General features: G+C 67.0%; 2 protein-coding genes across 2 annotated transcripts; one reads left to right on the plus strand and one right to left on the minus strand.

Moving 5' to 3' along the window:
- Positions 1 to 1,853: 1,853 nt before the first annotated feature.
- On the minus strand, positions 1,854 to 3,845 carry LRRC55 (leucine rich repeat containing 55). Its single transcript, XM_075501690.1, has 3 exons — positions 3,652 to 3,845; positions 2,197 to 3,105; positions 1,854 to 2,111 (listed from the first exon to the last, which is right to left on the minus strand). Exons 2-3 carry the CDS (start codon positions 2,819 to 2,821, stop codon positions 1,876 to 1,878), a joined length of 861 nt encoding a protein of 286 aa, XP_075357805.1. The 5' UTR covers positions 2,822 to 3,105; positions 3,652 to 3,845; the 3' UTR covers positions 1,854 to 1,875.
- Positions 3,846 to 9,124: 5,279 nt separating this feature from the next.
- Positions 9,125 to 17,084, plus strand: NLRP6 (NLR family pyrin domain containing 6). Its single transcript, XM_075501383.1, has 16 exons — positions 9,125 to 9,440; positions 9,684 to 9,722; positions 9,812 to 11,534; positions 11,990 to 12,079; positions 12,361 to 12,534; positions 13,652 to 14,014; positions 14,079 to 14,249; positions 14,473 to 14,666; positions 14,728 to 14,843; positions 15,076 to 15,362; positions 15,418 to 15,503; positions 15,612 to 15,948; positions 16,023 to 16,193; positions 16,291 to 16,422; positions 16,529 to 16,609; positions 16,990 to 17,084. The coding sequence occupies exons 1-16, from the start codon at positions 9,125 to 9,127 to the stop codon at positions 17,078 to 17,080; spliced, it is 4,371 nt and encodes a 1,456-aa protein (XP_075357498.1). The 3' UTR covers positions 17,081 to 17,084.
- The last annotated feature ends 440 nt before the right edge of the window (positions 17,085 to 17,524 follow it).

Consider the following 17,524-nt stretch of genomic DNA (forward strand, 5'->3'; position numbering starts at 1 on the left):
TGGGCGCCGGGGGAGCTCGCTCGTCCTCCGCTGTCCCCAGGGCGGCCGGGAGCGGCCGGGAGGGACGCGCCCGCTGCCGGGAGCCCGGAGCGGGTGGGGACGCCCCGCTGACCGGAAAGAAACTACAGAAGAAAGAGACCCCGGCCCCTTCCCGGGACCAGCGCCGGGCCGCTGCCCTCCCGCCGGCGCGGGGCACGGGGGGCGCAGCCACGGGGGGGTGCAACCTGGCCGTGGGTGCAACCTCGGCACGGGTGCTACCTCGCCGTGGGTGCAACATCACCGTGGGTGCAACCTTGACATAGGTGTTACCTCGCCGTAGGTGCAACCTCGCCGTGGGTGCAACCTCGCCGTGGGTGCAACCTTGGCATGGGTGCAACCTTGCCGTAGGTGCAACTTTGCCATGGGCGCAACCTCGCCGTGGGTGCAACTTCGCCATGGGTGCAACCTCGCCGTAGGTGCAACCTCGCCGTGGGTCCCACCTCGCCATGGGTGCAGCCCTGCCTCACCGCAGCTCAGGGTGGCCCACCACAGGACACCCCCCTCCCCCCAGGGCAGCACAGGGCCCGGCGAGGGGCCCGGGAGCCTGAGCGAGGCCACGTCCCCACGCGGTGTTACCACCGGCACGGCACCGGGGGTGACACCGAGTTGTGCGCCCAGCCTCCTGCCTCCACGCTGCTACCAGGGGTCCCAGCCCCGGGAGACGCTCGGTGGGGGGCGTGGCATCACCGAGCCAGCACATTGCCTCATTTTTCCCTGTTTTCTCCTTTTTTTTTTGGTCGGTTTGGTTTTAAACTGCACCCACATCTACACTCTACCTCCACGCAGCGGGGGGACGCGGTAAGAAAATAAAACAACTCACGGGCAGACCCTTCCAGGGAGGTGCCGAGCCCCCTCAGCCCCGCTCCTGCGCCCGACGCGCGCTGGCCGCAGGACCAGCCACGAACTCGGTGTGAAACACGCACGGGGGCCGGCGGCCGCCCCGGCCGGACAGAAGGGTCGTTGGCTTTCTTTTTTGTTTTTCTTTTTTGTCTTTTTTTTTTGGCGTTCCTGTTGCCTCCCAACCTTCCCACATTGGCAAGCAGGGACGAGGCGGTGGGGTACCCCCAGCCAAACCTGCGCGAGACTTTGGAAGAGAAAGGCAAGGACCGAAACGTGGCCGGGAAAGCCGTCCCCAGGAGATGCTCGCAGCTGGGCCTGCCGCCGGGCACGGCAGCCCTGGTGCTGTCCCGGCACGGCCCGGTGTCACCAGCAGGACGCAGGCGTCCCCCGGGTCCCTCCCACGGGAGCGGTGGCGCCGAGCTGGATGCGGGCACCGGGTCCTGGACTCGGCCCCCGCGCTCGCTCCCCCCCCCACTTTTTCGGGGAGGCCGGCGAGCGTGGGCAGGGATTCGGCGGGGCTCCGCTGGTGCTGCTTTTGGGCTGAAAGTGGGGATTTCCCTGGTTTTCCCCCAGGGCGGGTGGCTGGCAGCCCCCAAGGCACAGGCACACTGCTTTTGGGGGTCGCTCTCCCAAGCAGGGGGGTTGCTCCCTGGCTGCAGCCCCCGGCCCCCTCCGACCAGCGCTGCGCGGAGGCTCCCATGGGACCCCCACGGGACGCCGTGCGGCCGCCTCCGCCAGCCCTGGGTAGGGGGAACGGGGTCGGGGTCCAAGCTCACGGTGCCGGGGGCGGGGGCGGGGGGGGGCGGGGGAGCAATCCTGGCGGGCGCCTGCTGGGGCAAAACCTCCCCGTTTTGGGGCAAAAGGAAGAGGGTCCGTCCCCCGGTCTCTCCCGCCACAGCCCGGCCGACGTCTCGAGGGCCACCCTGGCACGGAGGGCGGCGGGAGGGGACGAGGACAAGGCACAGTCAGGGGGGACGTCAGCGATGGCGGCGGTACCTAGACATCCTCGTCCTCGCTGGCCTTGCTCCAGCGGTGGCAGCAGTTGGCGGTGATGCCCAGCAGGAAGTTGGTGGCCACCGAGGCGATGGAGACGACGAAGCCGACGAAGGCGATGAAGAGATAGTCGTCCAGCGTCAGGGTGAGGTGGCAGGCCTGGAAGCTCTCCTCCGTCAGGGAGAGCAGGGGGGCTCCCGCCACCTCGGGGGGGGCCTGGCACTCGGCCAGCTGCGAATCTGACGGGGGGAGCGGCGTCAGGGCCGGCCGCCGGGCCCCCGAGAGGCGGGGCGGGCGGGGGCGGGGGGCGCGCGCGGCACCTACCCGATGCGCAGCGCCGGATGCGTCCCCGCAGCCACTTGAGGAAGGGCTCCATGGCGCAGCCGCACACCCAGGGGTTGCCCCCCAGGCGGAGGCCCACCAGCCCCGGCAGCCCCTCCAGGGCGTCGAGGCTGATGGCCGGCAAGGCCCCGTAGCTGAGATCCAGCTCCCGCAGCTGGGCCAGCCCCCGGAAGGCCTGGGGGTGCACCCGCCGCAGGCCGGGGTTGTGGCTGAGGTCGAGGCGCAGCAGCCCGCTGGCCTCCAGGAACATGTCGGCCGGCACCAGGCTGAAGTTGTTGTAGCTGAGGTCGAGGTGGGCCAGGCGGCGAGCCCCCAGGAAGAGCCCGGCCGGCAGGGCCGCCAGCGAGTTGTTGCGCAGGTCGAGGGCCCGCAGCTGGCCGTAGCAGGCCAGGTAGCCCGGCGGGATGCTGGCGATGCGGTTGTGGGCCAGGCTGAGGTTGCCGGTGTCCAGCGGCAGCTCGGGGGGCACGGAGAAGAGCTGCTGCCCGCTGCAGTCCACCGCCTGCCCGCGGCACGTGCACAGCACCGGGCAGCCCGCCCCGGCGCCCGCCGCCACCGCCACCGCCGCCGCCGCCGCCGCCGCCACCAGCCAGGGGCCCAGCAGCATGGCGGGGCGGCGGCGAAGCCCCGCCCGGCGGGCGCCGGCGGGGAGGCCCGGACCCTCACGGGGCGGCGGGGGCCATCCCGCCACGGGGAAGGGGCCGCCCGCCCGCTCACGCCGCGGGCCGCTGGCGGCGGGGGCCAGGAGCGGGGCCGGGCTCCGAGCTAGCGACGCGGCGCTCCGGGCATCCCGGCGGCATTCGGGGAGCGGGCCGAAGCCCCCCCCCGGGGGCGCGGTGGTCTGCAAGCCCCGGGGCACCCGCGGGCCGGCGTGGGGCCGGTTTCGGCTGCCTGCGAGGGAGAGGGGCGGGAGGAAGCCGTGCTAGCCGCACGCCCTGCCGGGGGCCGCCGCTCGGGCAGCCCGGGGGGCACCCGCACCCTCCCGCGCCCCCCACGCCGGGGCCGCCCCGCTCCTCCAAGCCCCCCCCCCGGGGATTTTGGCCAAAACAAAGCCCCCAACCCTGCTGACCTTGGTCAGCTCATCCCGGCCAGCGACGGGCGGGGGGGTGCCCGCTCCCCGGCCCCCCGCCAGCCCCCCGCCGCCACCCGCTCGGCCCGCTGCCGGGGCGCCCTCCCCGCCCTCCCCCGTGGGGACGGCCCCCTCCCCAGCACCCGCCCGGGGTGTCCCCGGCACGGCATCCCCCGCGCTGCCGCCCCGGCCTGCTCTTGCCCCCGCCGCCTGGCCGTCTTTGCTCCTTCCTCCCGCGCCCCTGCCCTCGCCCGCTCCGTCCTCTCCCCGCCGCCCCGTCTCACCGGGGGTCGCGAGCGCCCCCGGCCCCCCCCCCCCCGCAGGCCCCCGTCCCTCCGGCCGTGCCGGGGGTCCCCCGGGGTACTCACGCCAGAGGAGCGGGGGCTCGGCTCCCCACGGCCGCGGGCCTGGGCGGTGAGGCGGGGGTCCCCGGGCGGCCGCCCTCACCCCGGAGGCAGCCAAGTTGGGAGAGCGGCTCCCGCCGCTGTGGCCAAGGCTGCTGCCGAGCCTGGCAATGGGAGCAGGTCTTTCCCCACCTCCTTCCTCCCCTCCTCCTCCTCGTCCTCCCTTGTCTCTCTCTTTCTCTGTCTTTTTTTTTTTTTCTCTTTTTTTTCCTTGAGGGCCAGATACTGACGTTTCGGTGTCTCTTAGCAACTGCCTCCACATCTCTGAGCAACAGGAGAGCGGGATGCGGAGCCGCCGGAGCGATGGAGACGGCGGAGGGTAGAAATGCCCCCACCCCGGGGACACCCCGGCCGGGGGGACCCGCACCCAAACGGCCGAGGCGTCCGGGCGGGCCGGAGCGGGAAGAGGGGCGGCACCCTGCCCCCCACCCTGGGCTCGGGGGTCCCCAGCCCTCCCCACACCCCCCGGCCCTGGGAAGCATCCCCCGTGGGATGGGGTGAATCAGGGTTTCCCGGGCTCTGAAAACAGAAACAAATTACGTATCGGCGGGGGGGGGGGAATAAGGCAGCCCGGCTCAAACCGGGGAGCGACGTTACCCGGCTGTTTTCACCCCGGGGCACCCAGGCCGCAGCACCCGCAGGCCGGGGTTGCGGCGGGGCTGGCTGCGGCGGGGCTGGCTGCGTGCCCATTTCGCAGCCTACCAGCCCGGCACGCAGCCCCCTCCAGCCCGCTCTCAGCTGAAACGTGGTTTGGGTTTCTTTTCCCCCTGCTCGCAGATCTGGAAAATGCCTCAGGTTGACACTGATTGTTTTGCTCCACACGAGACGAAAAATTCTGTTTCCCTTCTGCGTTTGGATGGGGAGGGGACGGAGCGGGTTTAGCAGGCTGCCCTCCTCCCCACGGCTGGCTTTTGACCATGAAAACGGCCTTTTCGCATCACAGGGATGCCCACGTTTTGCTCTGGAAACGTTGCAACGCCACGGCTATGGGATTTTTGGAAGGCGGGCACGTTCAAAACCCAGCCTGCCCGCATTTGGGGTGGGGGGGGTTCCTCGTTTCAATTTTCCCCCGCTGTTTTCGTGGAGCTGCTCCTTTTCCCAGCTGAATCCCCCGCCCGATGCCGGTACGTCAGCGGCATGGCCCAGGGCCTGTTCGCTCCCCAGGTCCCGCGGGACGGCTCCTCCTCGCCGCGGCAGCTCGGCAGCTCGCAGCCAGACGGCGAGCGGCCGCCTCTCCTCTCCCGCGGCGGGCATTAATTGGCGCTGATGGTAGCCCGGGCTCCCAGCAGGCTGCAAGGGAAACTCCAGGCGCTGAATACACCCAGACATCCCAGGAGCCAGCTGCGGCTCAGACAGACACATAATTAGAGATAAGACCAAGCCTGGCTGCAGATCTCTTCCCAGCATCTATTAGCGCCGAGGTTTTTTCCCACCCCCCAGCATTTCGGGCTGCGTTGGCAGCAAAGAAACCAGCAAATTACCCCGACCGGGGCTCGTTCGCAACGGCCCTCGGGGCCAAGCGGCACAGCAGAGCTTGGCTCACGGCTCCCTCGCCAAACCCCCGTGGGCTCAGCCACGGGGACGCTGCCGCGGCGGCCGGGCAGCATCCCTGAAGGAGCTGCAGCCCGCTCTCCTGGAGCCGGGGCTCGGGTGCTCGCCTTTGGGGGGGCAAGGAGCCACCAGCTCACCCACGGAGCCCCCTGCGGGAGCCCAGCCCCATCAAAACAGCGCTTCTGGGACAAAACCACAGGCGGGAGAGCGCTGGCTTTTCGGATGATTGCTCCAAGCTTGCTTCCAGCCCCCCCTTCTCCATTTTTCTTCCCCTTCCCCTTTTTGGGGAGCAGCCCCCTCTCCCGCAGCCGGCTCTCTGAGGCTCGGCCCCGCTTGCCCGCAGCCTCCGGCCGGGCTCACCCCGGTCCCCAGGAGCCTGGGACGGCTCCAAGGAGCCTGGCTGGATAAATCTGCCTTGTACGCAGGGCTTTATCTCTTTCAGGGCAGGCAGCACCCGATAGCCCGCTTTGTTTAATCCGTAGGCAGTCAAGCTTTGGAGAGGAGGAGGAAAGGAGAGGAATGGTTACACCTCTTCCTTTGACGGGTGGTCAAAGCTGTTGGTCACGAACCGGAGCTCCTCCGGCCTCCTCGGCACGTTGGCAGGCAGCACAGCGCTCGGTTTGCAGCCGGAAACGGTGGCAGGACGCACGGCCCACCTTCCCCGCAGCGTCCTCCCAGCCCCCGGCGCGGGCTCTCGCAGCCCCCGGCCAGGCGCATCGGCTGCGGGGACGGCCGGGGCAGTGCCGCGGCCCCTCAAAGAAAACAGGTTTACCGTATCCGCCCCCACTGCCAGCAGCCGGGCACGGAACGGGCTGCGGGTGATGCCGGCGGCCGAACGTCTTCCCCCCGCTGGGGAGCAACGGGGAGAGCCGGAGGAGGAGGGCTCGGGAGCATCGCGAGTCCTCTCCCGGCCCCCGCTGCCGAGCGCGCCCGTGGGTTTCGCCAGCCGCCGGCTTTTGCCGGAGGAGCGAGGTTGGCCGGCGGCGCGGCGGAGGGCTGGGGTTGCAGCGGGGGATGAAGCGGTTTCGTTCCGGGCTGCTGGCGAGGCCCCATCCCCACGCCTGTGCCAGCGGCACCCGTCAAACCGCAGCCCGGAGTTTCCCCCGGTGGGGCAGGAAGTTCACAGGAAGGGCAGACAGCGAGAGCCAGGGGCCGCGGCTGCGCCGAGCAGCCGGCCGAGCACCACGCGGCACCGCGGCTGCCATCGCGCGCCGCCGCCGGCCCGGGGCCGGGGCCGAAGTCCCTCGCAGGCGCTGCCGGGACCGCAACGCGGGGCGAGCGCCCGCCCGCCCCGCGAAACCTCGCCGCGCCCACGATGCGTCCGGCTTCCGCGCCACCGGTGTTTAAGCAGCAAAAGCAGGGTCGAGCAGGACCGGCTTTCAGTTTGCCCAGCATCGCTCTCAAGACGTTAGACCCGCCCTTAACTTTTCTTTTTTTAAAAACGCTGCACAACCAGTGACGAGTTTGCAGCAATTTAACCCAGCCTGAACGCCATCGCCGCGAGATGGGTAAAACTCAGGGGCACGGGGGCGCGCCGGGGTGCCGGCAGCAACGGGGCTTCGTTTGACTTCCATTTGGGTCTTTCTCCATCCAAGATACATTTCCCTTTGGCTGATGCTCTCTGTAATTACGAGCCGGTGGCAGAAATCCCAAACCCAAAGCGGCTCTCGGAGTCGAGAGCGGCGCGTCCGTGCCAAGGGGGGTGTTACAGCTTCGAAGTGCTTTGCCGTCGGCCGAGCAGGTTTTGCTCTCGTGGGATTTGTCCCTGCGCTGCGTGGACGCGGCCGCGGTAAGGGCGGCTGGAGCCTTCCCTCGGGGAGGCTTCAGTTTTTCTGTGCACGCACCGCCAGCGGCAGCGCGGCCGTGCAGGCAGGAGCTGTAGCTGGGGCAGCGCCTGCTCTCGGTTTCTTTTCACACCCTGCACGTCGTTCTCTCCTGCAAAGCCACTTTGGGGGCGTTTTTGCAGTTTCGGACTCAGACAGATTTGGCTTTTTTTGCTTCGTGCCTGCGCGCTCCGGCCTGCGCCTGGCTCGGGGCCGCAGGAGCGGTTCCCGAGGGGCTCGGCCACCCGCCCCCACCCGCGCCCTCCCCACGCTGCCGGCCGCCTTTGCCCGGCAGGGGTTTGCTCCCTGGCCTGCGGCCGGCTCCCCGCAAACAGGCCGCGTGCCGACGAAGCCGCTCGCGCCGTTTGCTCGCGGCTCGTTTTCGTTGCCAGGAGCGTGCGAATGGCGGGGGGACGCGGCCCAGGTTCAGCCTGACCGTCACCTTCGGGGCCGCTCCTCGGCTTGGCCCGGCCCCCGGCAGCAGCTCTGGCGGGTCCCGCTGGGTTTTGGGTCTGTTACCCGTACGGCAGCCTGCGCTTTTGGAGCTTTTTGCTTGACCGAAACGCCAGTGATGTGACCCGTTGCCACCGCAGGACCCCGCTGCCCGTTCGAGTCCCGGGCAGAGCAGAGGCACCGCCGGCGTCCGGTGAAGCTGGTGACGGGCCAGCAGCCCGGGCCCTTCCCGGAGGTGGGGCACCAGGGCTGGTGTCTGGCTCCGTGGCAGGGTGAATTTCAAGGAGGAGCGGTAAAAGCCACCACCTCCCCTCCACCTGGCCCAGCCCCGGCCATTTTGGCTCACCGGCGTGGCCCGAGCTGAGCGGGGTGACGGCAGCTGAGCCGCCGCGGCCGGGCGCCGAGGTCTCCGTGCCTTCGGCACAACCTTCAGCGTGAGAAGGAGCCGGTGCTAAGAAGAAAAGAGAGGGGAAAATAAATGGGGTGCAGAAAGGACATGAAACGTGAGATGTGAGAACCTTGACCTGAGAGGGAAGGAAACAGCGGCACGTTTTGAAAGTGAAACTGCCCGTACGGGAAATCGGGGCCCTTGTGCAGCTCACCGGCTGGCTTTTGCCCGTAGGATGGAGGTCTCCAGCCGTCCCCGCAAGCTTGTCTGGCTCAGTGGCTCTGCGCGGTGGGTGCCACGCAGGCCGAAGCAGCCTTGCTCTGGACCAGGGCCAGCTGCCTGGCTGTGACCTTGGTGGGACGTTGGTTCTTCTGGTGGGGACAGGGATGTCCCCATGGGGATATGGCTCTCCTGGTGAGGGCACTGATCTCCTAGTAGGGACGCTGCTTTCCTGGTGGGGACGTGGCTCCATCGGTGAGGACGGTACTCTCCTGGTGAGGACGTTGCTCTTCTGGTGGGGACACTGCTCTCCTGGTAGGTCCACTGCTTTCCTGGTGGGGACATCGCTCTGCTGGTGGGGACATCGCTCTGCTGCTGGGGATATGGCTCTGCTGCTGGGGATATGGCTCTGCTGGTGGGGACATCGCTCTGCTGCTGGGGATATGGCTCTGCTGCTGGGGATATGGCTCTGCTGCTGGGGACATCGCTCTGCTGGTGGGGACATCGCTCTGCTGCTGGGGATATGGCTCTGCTGCTGGGGACGCTGCTTTCCCGGTGGGGTATGGCTCTCCTGGCAGGGACATTTTTCTGCTGGTGGGCTACAGCTCTCCCGGTGGGGACAGAGCTGTCCCAGCAGGGACACCGCTCGCGTGGTGGCACGTGGCTCTAGCGAGGCTTTGGTGGCGGCCCCTGGACCGCTGCCCCGCTGCTGCCCGTGCTCATGCTGGAGGGGACGGTTCGGGCTGGGAGCAGGCAGGGGCACAGCGGGCAGGACCCTGGCGCCCGGCCGGGGCAGGCAGCCCCGCAGCCCCCGCCCCGGGGAGCAAGCGGGGAGGATGAGGCCGGGGACAGCGGGGGACACGGCTGCCCCGGGCAGAGACGGCGCGGCCAGGATGGGGCTGGGCTGTGGGGCCGGGGAGGCTCCTTGCAGGACGGTTCCCCCAAACCTCGTCCCCCCGTCGCAGGCGCGGGGCCGTGAGCTAGCCGCCGTCGGGCTCTCCCCATGGGGGGACGCTGCAGCAGGAACTGCGCCCGGAGCAGCGGCAGCCCCCAGGGCATTGCCGGGGAGCTGCTGCTCCAGGCCCTGGAAGACCTCTCCGAGAAGGATTTTAAAAGGTTTCGGCACACGCTGGCACGCGGAGACCTGCGGGGCAAGAGGCGCATTCCCTGGGGGCGGCTGGAGAAGGCCGACTGGATGGATACGAAGAACCTCATGCTGGATTTCTACGGCGGGGAGGCCCTGGATGTGGCGATAGGCATCTTCGAGCGCATCCAGCTCCGCCACACCGCCGCCCTGCTCCAGGAAAGCAGAGACAAAGGTGGGAAGGCTGAGCGGCTTCCCAGCGGGCGCAGCATCCCGCGGGGTCCCGGGCGCCCTGTCCTGGGGGCTGTGTCTGCGCCAGCCCGTGTTTGGGGCCGGGAGGACGCTACGGAAAGGGCGGTGGGTTGGGGGTCCCTGTGGCAGGGTGAAGGGGGCTCCTCCAGGGAGGAGAAGACGGAAGAGGATTTGGGGGCGTCGGGGACTCAGTGATGCTGCCCGCTAACACCCCCGTCTCTTCCAGCCCTGGGGCCCGCTCCTCTGCTGGGTTCATCATCACCAGGTAGGTGCTGGCGGGGAGAAGCGCGGGGGGCTCTGCCGCTGCTTGCCCCGCGGTCCGCAGACGCGTGAGGTGGCCTCCCACCCTTCCAGATTACCAGAGGAATTACAAGAAAGCCATACGCCAGGCGTACAGCCGCTTCAAGGACCAAAACGCCCAGATAGGCGATAACGTGAGCCTGAACACCAGGTACTTGAAGCTGGTGATCGTCAACAAGCACCGTGACGAAGAGCAACGGGAGCACGAGATCATGGCCATGGGACGGAGGCACGCGGAGATCATGAAGGAGCAAGCCAACTCCTCCGTCGCTGTCAGGGACCTCTTCAAGCCCGGCCCCGACGGCTGGACCCCCAAGGTGGTCGTGCTCCTGGGAGCCGCAGGCGTGGGCAAGACGATGACAGCCAGGAAGATCATGCTGGACTGGGCGTCCGACAAGATGTTTGCAGAGTTTGACTACGTCTTCTACATCCACTGCCGGGAGGGCAACCTCCTCACCAGCCAGGCCAGCATGGCCGACCTCATCAGCCAGTGCAGCCGCAGCAGCCCTCTGCCGCTCGCCGAGATGCTGGGGCAGCCAGAGAGGCTCCTGTTCGTGATCGACGGCTTTGACGAGCTCCGCTTTTCCTTCGACCGGCCCCAGTCCGAGCTGTGCTCCCAGCCCTGGGAGAAGAGGTCGGTGGAAATCACCCTGAGCAGCCTCTTCCGCAGACGGCTCCTGCCCGAGAGCTCCCTGCTCGTCACCACGAGGCCGGCTGCCCTGCAGAAACTGAGCAAGTGCCTGGAGTGCGAGCGCTACGCCGAAATCCTGGGGTTTTCAGAGGCGGAGAGGAAGGAGTATTTCCGCAAGTTCTTCAAAAACACGGAGCAAGGGGCTGCTGCCTTCCAGTTTGTCAGAGGGAACGAGACGCTCTTCACCATGTGCGTGGTGCCCATCGTGTGCTGGATCGTCTGCACCGTCATGAAGCAGCAGCTCAGACGCGCCGGGGGTCTCGCGCAAAGCCCGAAGACGACGACGGGGATCTACATCCTCTACCTTTCCGCCCTGCTGCGGTCGCTGAGCGGCCGGCTGAAGCGAGGCATGCCCGGGGTGCTCAGGGGGCTGTGCTGCCTGGCGGCCGACGGCATCTGGAAGCAGAAGGTCCTCTTCGAGGAGAAGGAGGTGCAGGGGTATGCGCTGGACCAACGAGAAGCCCTCCCGCTCCTCCTCAACGAGCACCTCTTCCAGAAGGACATCTTCTGCGTCAGCACCTACAGCTTCATCCACCTCAGCTTCCAGGAGTTTTTTGCGGCGCTCTTCTACCTGCTGGAGGATGAAGGGGAGGCACGGGAACCCCCCGCCGGTCCCACCAGGGACGTGAAGGAGCTGCTGGAGAGCTACGGCAACTCCAGGAACTACTTCATGCTAACCGTGCGGTTCCTCTTCGGGCTCTTAAACGAGGAACGCAGGAAGGAGCTGGAGGAGGAGATGGGATGTAAAATTGCCCCCAGGGTTACACAGGAATTACTGGCGTGGCTTCTGAACAGCCAGAAAACGGCCCTAGCTGTTCTGACGCAGGAGACGGCGGTGATTCGCGAGCTGGAGGTCTGCCACTGTCTGTACGAGCTCCAGGACGAGCGCTTTGTAGCGACCGCCTTGGATCCTTTCATGGGAGTGCACCTACGAGGGCTCAACCTTAACCGCTTCGATCAAATGGTCCTCGCCTTCAGCATAAGAAACTTCCCCAAGCTGGAGTCGCTTGACCTGGGGCACTGTGTCTTTCTGCGGGACGACCCCGAGGACTGCGCGGGCCCGCAGCCGGCCAGGCAGCCGTGTCGGTGCGTGAGGTCCCGAGCCGCAAAGCGGTGGATCCCCAAAGAGCTGGGGTGACCCCACAGAGGAGCCCGCGGCAGGGCTGGTCCTCCTGCCGCGCCGGGCACATCGGCAAGGGGGTACAGGTGTGACCTAGGGACACAGCCGGTGGCCGAGGAGCAACGCTGGGATGGGGATAGAAATAGGAATAGACTAGGAATGGGAATAGAAATAATAGGACTGGGACTAGGACTAGGAGTAGGACTAGGAGTAGGACTAGGAGTAGGACTAGGACTAGGAGTACAACTAGGAGTACAACTAGGAGTACGACTAGGAATGAATAGGATAGGATAGGAACAGGGATAGGAGTAGGGATAGGAACAGGGATAGGATAGGAAAGGAATAGACCAGGACAGGAATAGAATAGGAGGAGGAGGAGGAGTAGGAATAGGAATAAGATGCGTCTCTTCTTTGTTTTCAGGGAAAAAGAGCAAGAGGAGGGGGAGCAGTCACCCATCCACCTGCTTTGTCAAGCCTTGGAAAAATCAGGCTGTAAATTAAAGAAGTTAAGGTACATCGCTCTTCTCTGCCGGCTGAAACGGGAAAACAAGCAAACCCCAGCCGGCCCGGCCGGGTCTCCCTGCTGCACGGGGAGGGTGACCACGTGCCACCACGGCTCGCTGCGCGGCGGGATGGCCTGTTCTGCTCCCGGGTGGCCACCCGCGAGGACCGGCCGGGTTTGTGGACATCTTCAGCGGTGGCTACCTATCTCAGCGAGGGGCTGGGCGGCGCGTCCCCGTGGCAGGGCAGCCGTGCCGAGCCCCGTGGCTCCTCTCCGCATCTCTCTTGCAGGTTTGATCAGTGCCAGCTCACGGGTGCCTGCTGCGGGGCTCTGGCCTCCGTTCTCAGCGCAAACCCCACCCTGACGCAGCTGGACCTGGCCGGGAACGAAGACCTGAGGGACGGCGGCGTGAGGCTGCTGTGCGAGGGGCTGAGACGCGGCGCCTGCCGGCTGCAGACGCTGCGGTAAGGGACGTCGGCAGCTCCAGGAGGCTGCGGGGCCGCTTGTCTCTTCTCCTTGTGAGCCTGGAAGGGGGAGGGAAAAAGAAAATGAAATGAGAAAGCCCATTTACCGATGCTGCCATTGCTGAAGATAGCTTGAGACATCGCAGAGCTACTCGTCGCAGGGGCCTGACCCTTATTATTGCCTTTTCCATCAATATAATTTAGTTCCGCATTTTTAAATGAATGCGCCTCTGCTAGGACACTGTAGGAAAGCAAGAGAGAGAACTCGTTTTCGGTGCCTAGGCCAGGTGGAGAAGTTAGAGGCGAGGTCTGTGCCTCCGCCCCTGCTGTTTGCGTGTCTGTGGGTGTCTCTGTGCACCCCGGGCACCTTCTCCCCGGGCTCTTGCCCTGCGGCTGCAGGTGGTTTGGGGTCCCTGCGTGCCCGGGCAGGGGCAGGGCTGGCCACGCGCCATGCGGAAACACGTAATTGCGGAAGGGGATTCACCCCATGGACCATTTCTGGGAAGGGGAGGAACCGCCCCTTAGCGGTCTCTGCATTTTCCCCTCCATTTTTTTGGGGGTGTTTCCATTTCCCCCATTTTCCCTGGTATAGACTCAGCCTGGACAAGGAGATTTGAAAGAGGGAATCTCTCTGAAACGTCAGAAGTGCGGCGGGTTGTTCTCAGCCTCACCCATTCAAGCGATATTAATTGTCTGCCCCCAGACCTTCACTCCCCGGTTGAGCGGACGCTGGCCGGGCGCCTTCCCTCCCCGCTCCCGGTGCCGCCTCGCGGCCGCACTTCAGCGTTTTGCCCCTTAGAGTCTGCGGACTCGGGTTGCGTTCTGCACTCTGGGGTGCTTTCGAGCTGCTCTCGGCATCCCTGCGCCCGGGGACGCTGGGCAGGGAGACTCAGCAGCAAACGCCAGCGAACCCCGGATACAGGCGTGGCAGCTTTGGGAGAGGGGCGGGGAGGGGGCAGTGAGGTGCTCCCCCCTCTTTTCCAGCACGGTGTCCCCAGAGCCACGTCCGTGCCCGGGCTCGGGCCGGGGACGCCGGCCAGGCCTCCTCCGGCGGGGCGGCGGGCAAGAGGCCCGCGGCGCGGGCGCGCAGGCATCCTCCCCTCCGTCTCTCCCGCAGGTTGGGCTGCTGCGGCCTCACGGCCGCCAGCTGCGAGGCCCTCGCCGCCGTGGTGGGCGCCGTGCCCAGCCTGGCGCAGCTGGACCTGAGCGACAATGCCCTGGGGGACGGCGGCCTGCGGGAGCTCTGCGCGGCGCTAGCGGGACCCGGCTGCAGCGTGCAAAGCCTCTGGTACGGGGCGTCGGGCCGGCGGGTCCCGCCTCGCGGCTCTTCCCGGCAGGTGCTTTCGGGGCGTCAGCGAGGGCAGCGGCGGGCGTGCGGCCGGGTGTGCCGCTCCGCCCCTGCCGCGCCACGGCGCTGCCCCCGAGCCGCGCTAATTAAACGGCCTGACCACGGCCCGGGGCTCAAAAAGCAGCGGGTGATGTTTGGAGAGAAGCGGCTGCCGGGGGTCGAGCCCGGCTCAGCCTCGGCACCGTCCCCCACGCAGGCTGTGGCGGTGCCGCCTGACGGAGGCGAGCTGCGGGGCTCTCGCCGCGGTGCTCGCCGCCAGCCCCCGCCTGACGGAGCTGCACCTGGGGGACAACGAGCTGGGGGACGGAGGCGCGCGGCGGCTGAGCGAGGGCCTGCGGGATGCTGCCTGCCGGCTGCAGACGCTGAGGTGAGGGGCTCCGGGGGCCTGGCGGGGTGGGCGCCAAGAGCCTCCGCACGCAGGACGTCTGCGAGTCACAGATAGCAGCCGTCACTGGCGAGCGCTCGGATGCAGCACAGCACCGCGCTGGCTGCCCTCCCAAGGCCCGCAGGACAAAGGGGACGTGCCGCCGTTCCCCAGGGCCACCGCCACTGTGACAGCTCTGCTTTTCCCATCTGCTTTTAAACCTGAGCTTTTTGCCCCCTTTTCCTCCGGAGCGGCAGCGAGCCCCGTCTCAGCCGCCCTACAAACAGCCAGGCGGGGAACAGGCTGCAGAGAGGCTGCGCAGCGAGGGCCGCAACGTCGGAGTCGGTGGCATTTCCCAGGGCTCGGGCAACATCTCCCCGCCTGCCCGGACCCCCGGGAAAAGGGCTCTGGGCTTGGCTGGCGAGGCACCGAGGCGGGGAAGCTAACCGGGGGTGGCGAGCTGCGTCTCTGCTTGGGACAGCGCTGGAGCCGGCGAGGCGGGAGCGGGGCGACGCAGCCCTGCCGTCCGGCAGCGGTTTGCGGCTCCTGAGCTCCGGTGGCGATGCTGAGCCAAGGGAGGGGGCGGCCGTGCCCGGGGTGGGAGACGTGCCTCTGCTGGGGCAGGCGGCAGCTCCCAGGTCCTGGAGGCCCTGAGAAAGCCCTCACCCCTGGCCAGTGCCCTCAGGGGGCTGTGGGTGCTGCCCACACCTGTGACCGCAGAGTCAAAGAGGGAACACCTACACCATCTGGGAGGAACTACGAAAGCGAGGTACCTTGAGAGCGGGGCAGTTTCTCTCTGTTGAGATGTTCTCCCCCCCGTCGGCCCCAGGGCAAAGGTGCGGTCGGCGCGGAGGGGGGCTGTGGCACTGTCCCCCAGCGGGGCGGGCAGCCGCGCTGCCGGAGCGGCCGGGACGATGCCCCTCTCCTCCGCCCGTCCCCACGCAGGCTGTGGCGGTGCCGCCTGACGGAGGCGAGCTGCGGGGCTCTCGCCGCGGTGCTCGCCGCCAGCCCCCGCCTGACGGAGCTGCACCTGGGGGGCAACGAGCTGGGGGACGGAGGCGTGCGGCGGCTGAGCGAGGGCCTGCGGGATGCTGCCTGCCGGCTGCAGACGCTGAGGTGAGGGGCTCCGGGGGCTCCCGGGGCTGCGGGGCTGGGAGGGTGCTCTCCGCAGGGACCGCCTGCCTCTCGCCCGTGCTCCCCGGCGAGTCTCCTCGTGCCGGTCTCCGTCCCTCTCCAGGGCGGCTTGGACATCTTTGGGTGAGTGCCAAGAGCTTCACAGGCAGGGCGCCAACAGCTTAGAAATACGAAGTTATTTATTTATTAGCTAGGTGAGGTTATTTATTGTCGCCCGGATGCGATAACTAGGATCTGAAGCTCTCCCGGGCGAAGCAGCAGTGCGCTCACCGCCCCAGCTGCAGTTACTCCATCCACCGGCACATTTCAGGTGCACGTACGTAGGCGTCTGCTCCTTAAAGACCACCCCCATCGTGTTTGTGGTTGTGAGAAGCAATCAGGGGTCCCCCAGTCAAGGAAAGCCCAGTCCTGCCCGTGCCCATCTGAAGGGATGTTCCCCACCCTGGGGCGATTATATCCAGCCTCAGAGACCTCACAAGAAGCCTGGAGCGAGGCTTTGGAGCGCGTCCCCCCCGGAAGCTATTTCCGGGCATGCAGAGGACCTGGGGCGGGTGGGCAGGCAGCACAGGCGAGGTTCCTGGCTGCGACGGCCCGTGCGTGAAACGTCCAAACGTCTCCTTTCTCCGAACGCCTGCCCGGCAGCCTGTGGCACTGCCGACTCACCGGCGCCTGCTGCAAGGACCTCTGCGCCGTGCTCAGCGCCCGCCAGAGCCTGGAGTGTCTGGACCTGAGCGAGAACGACCTGGGGGACGGCGGGGCACAGCTGCTGTGCGAGACGCTCGGGCACCCCACCTGCTCCTTGCAGAGGCTGTGGTAAGGGACTTGCAGCTCCTCCGGCCGCAGGGCAGCTCCCCGTGGGGACGGGGACAGGCCGAGTGTGACGTGAGCCTCCCCATGCCGCGGGGCCCAGCCCGCCCTGCGAGGCGGGAGAGCGTTTTCTGCGGAGCTACGGCTGCTCCGGGCGCCCTTCTCCAAAGGCGTCTTGGGACGGCGGGTGCCGGGTGGCTCGCGCTGGAGAGCACCGCACCGGCAGCCGGAGCCGGTGCCGCCTCCGGCCAGCTAGCAGGCAGCCGCCCTGCCGTCCCCCGCGGCCCTACCAGCCGCTCGCTTCTGGAATGAGTGTGATTAGACCTGCCGCCTCCCTAAAGCGTCTTGGGACACGCTGCTAAGGACGAAGCCGGGGGGTGTTTCATCGGCCCCAGAGCAGGCAGCGGAGATGGTCGCTCCACGTGACGGCACCTTTCTCGCCCCAAGACTGGCCCTGCCGATGCCGGCTCCTTGCCCGGTGTGGCGGGCAGAGGCAAGGCGGGGGTTGCCTTGACCCGGCCAAGTGAACGCTGGGACCGTGGAGCCCGGCGCCGGCTGCCAGGGCAGGACCCAGCCCTTGGCGGAGCTGTGGTTCCCGACCGAGAGGGCTCCGTGGACCAGCCCCAGCCTCAGACTCCCCCACGCTCTCGCTAGAGCAGAAAAAGCCAGCTAGGACAGGGGCCAAACACCAGAAAACAAGCCACGCTGGCTGCTTTCTGTCCTTTTTTTTTGGCTGTGCAATGTCACGGCCAACAGTCAATAGCTCGGGTGGATTTAACCTCTTTCCTTCTCCTCTCCAAAGGCTGAAGAAAGCTGCATTAAATGAAGAGACGCTACAGAAGCTGGCTGCTCTGAAAGAAGTAAAACCCAACCTGGATATAGGATACATTTAACAAGCAGGACTCGCTTCAGCGAGGGGCTCTGGCCTGGTGGCTCTCTGACAGAGCTTGCACACGTTAAGAGGAGCTCCGGGGTCTGGGAGGGGTTTCCTCCCTTTACGAGGGGGACTTTTACTGCTGACAGCACCTTCCAAGGGGCACGGCCAGGCTGTGGCTGGTCCTCCTGAGGAGCGCAGGAATTGCCACCTGGAGCGGAGACGTGTTCCTGCATTACAGGTCCCGACGGGACCTCCTCCGAGGTCCTGGGGGAGTAAGGACCAGAGGTAGGACCGGTCGTAGGAAACCGGGATGAGGCAACGGATGAGTCTGAAACTTCAGTGTTTGGTCCCCGGCGTTGGGACTGCCCAAAACACACCTTGGCTGCAGAGATTTTTCTTCGCTACCCACGGTTCATTCACTGTGATTTGTATATTGGTGAGGGTTTCTGTATTTCTGTCT

The sequence above is a fragment of the Mycteria americana genome, chromosome 5 (assembly GCF_035582795.1).
Source record: "Mycteria americana isolate JAX WOST 10 ecotype Jacksonville Zoo and Gardens chromosome 5, USCA_MyAme_1.0, whole genome shotgun sequence".
Classification (NCBI taxonomy): domain Eukaryota; kingdom Metazoa; phylum Chordata; class Aves; order Ciconiiformes; family Ciconiidae; genus Mycteria; species Mycteria americana.

What these genes read in the sequence shown, in the direction of transcription:
- LRRC55 (XM_075501690.1), bottom strand. Translation starts at nt 2,821, where the DNA reads ATGCTGCTGGGCCCCTGGCTGGTGGCGGCGGCGGCGGCGGCGGCGGTG. An exon ending in CATCCGGCGCTGCGCATCGG is followed by an intron (nt 2,112 to 2,196) that starts GTAGGTGCCGCG and finishes TCCCCCCGTCAG; the next exon opens with ATTCGCAGCTGGCCGAGTGC.
- NLRP6 (XM_075501383.1), top strand. Translation starts at nt 9,125, where the DNA reads ATGGGGGGACGCTGCAGCAGGAACTGCGCCCGGAGCAGCGGCAGCCCC. An exon ending in TGCCGGCTGCAGACGCTGAG is followed by an intron (nt 14,250 to 14,472) that starts GTGAGGGGCTCC and finishes TTTAAACCTGAG; the next exon opens with CTTTTTGCCCCCTTTTCCTC. An exon ending in AGGGGGCGGCCGTGCCCGGG is followed by an intron (nt 14,844 to 15,075) that starts GTGGGAGACGTG and finishes CGTCGGCCCCAG; the next exon opens with GGCAAAGGTGCGGTCGGCGC.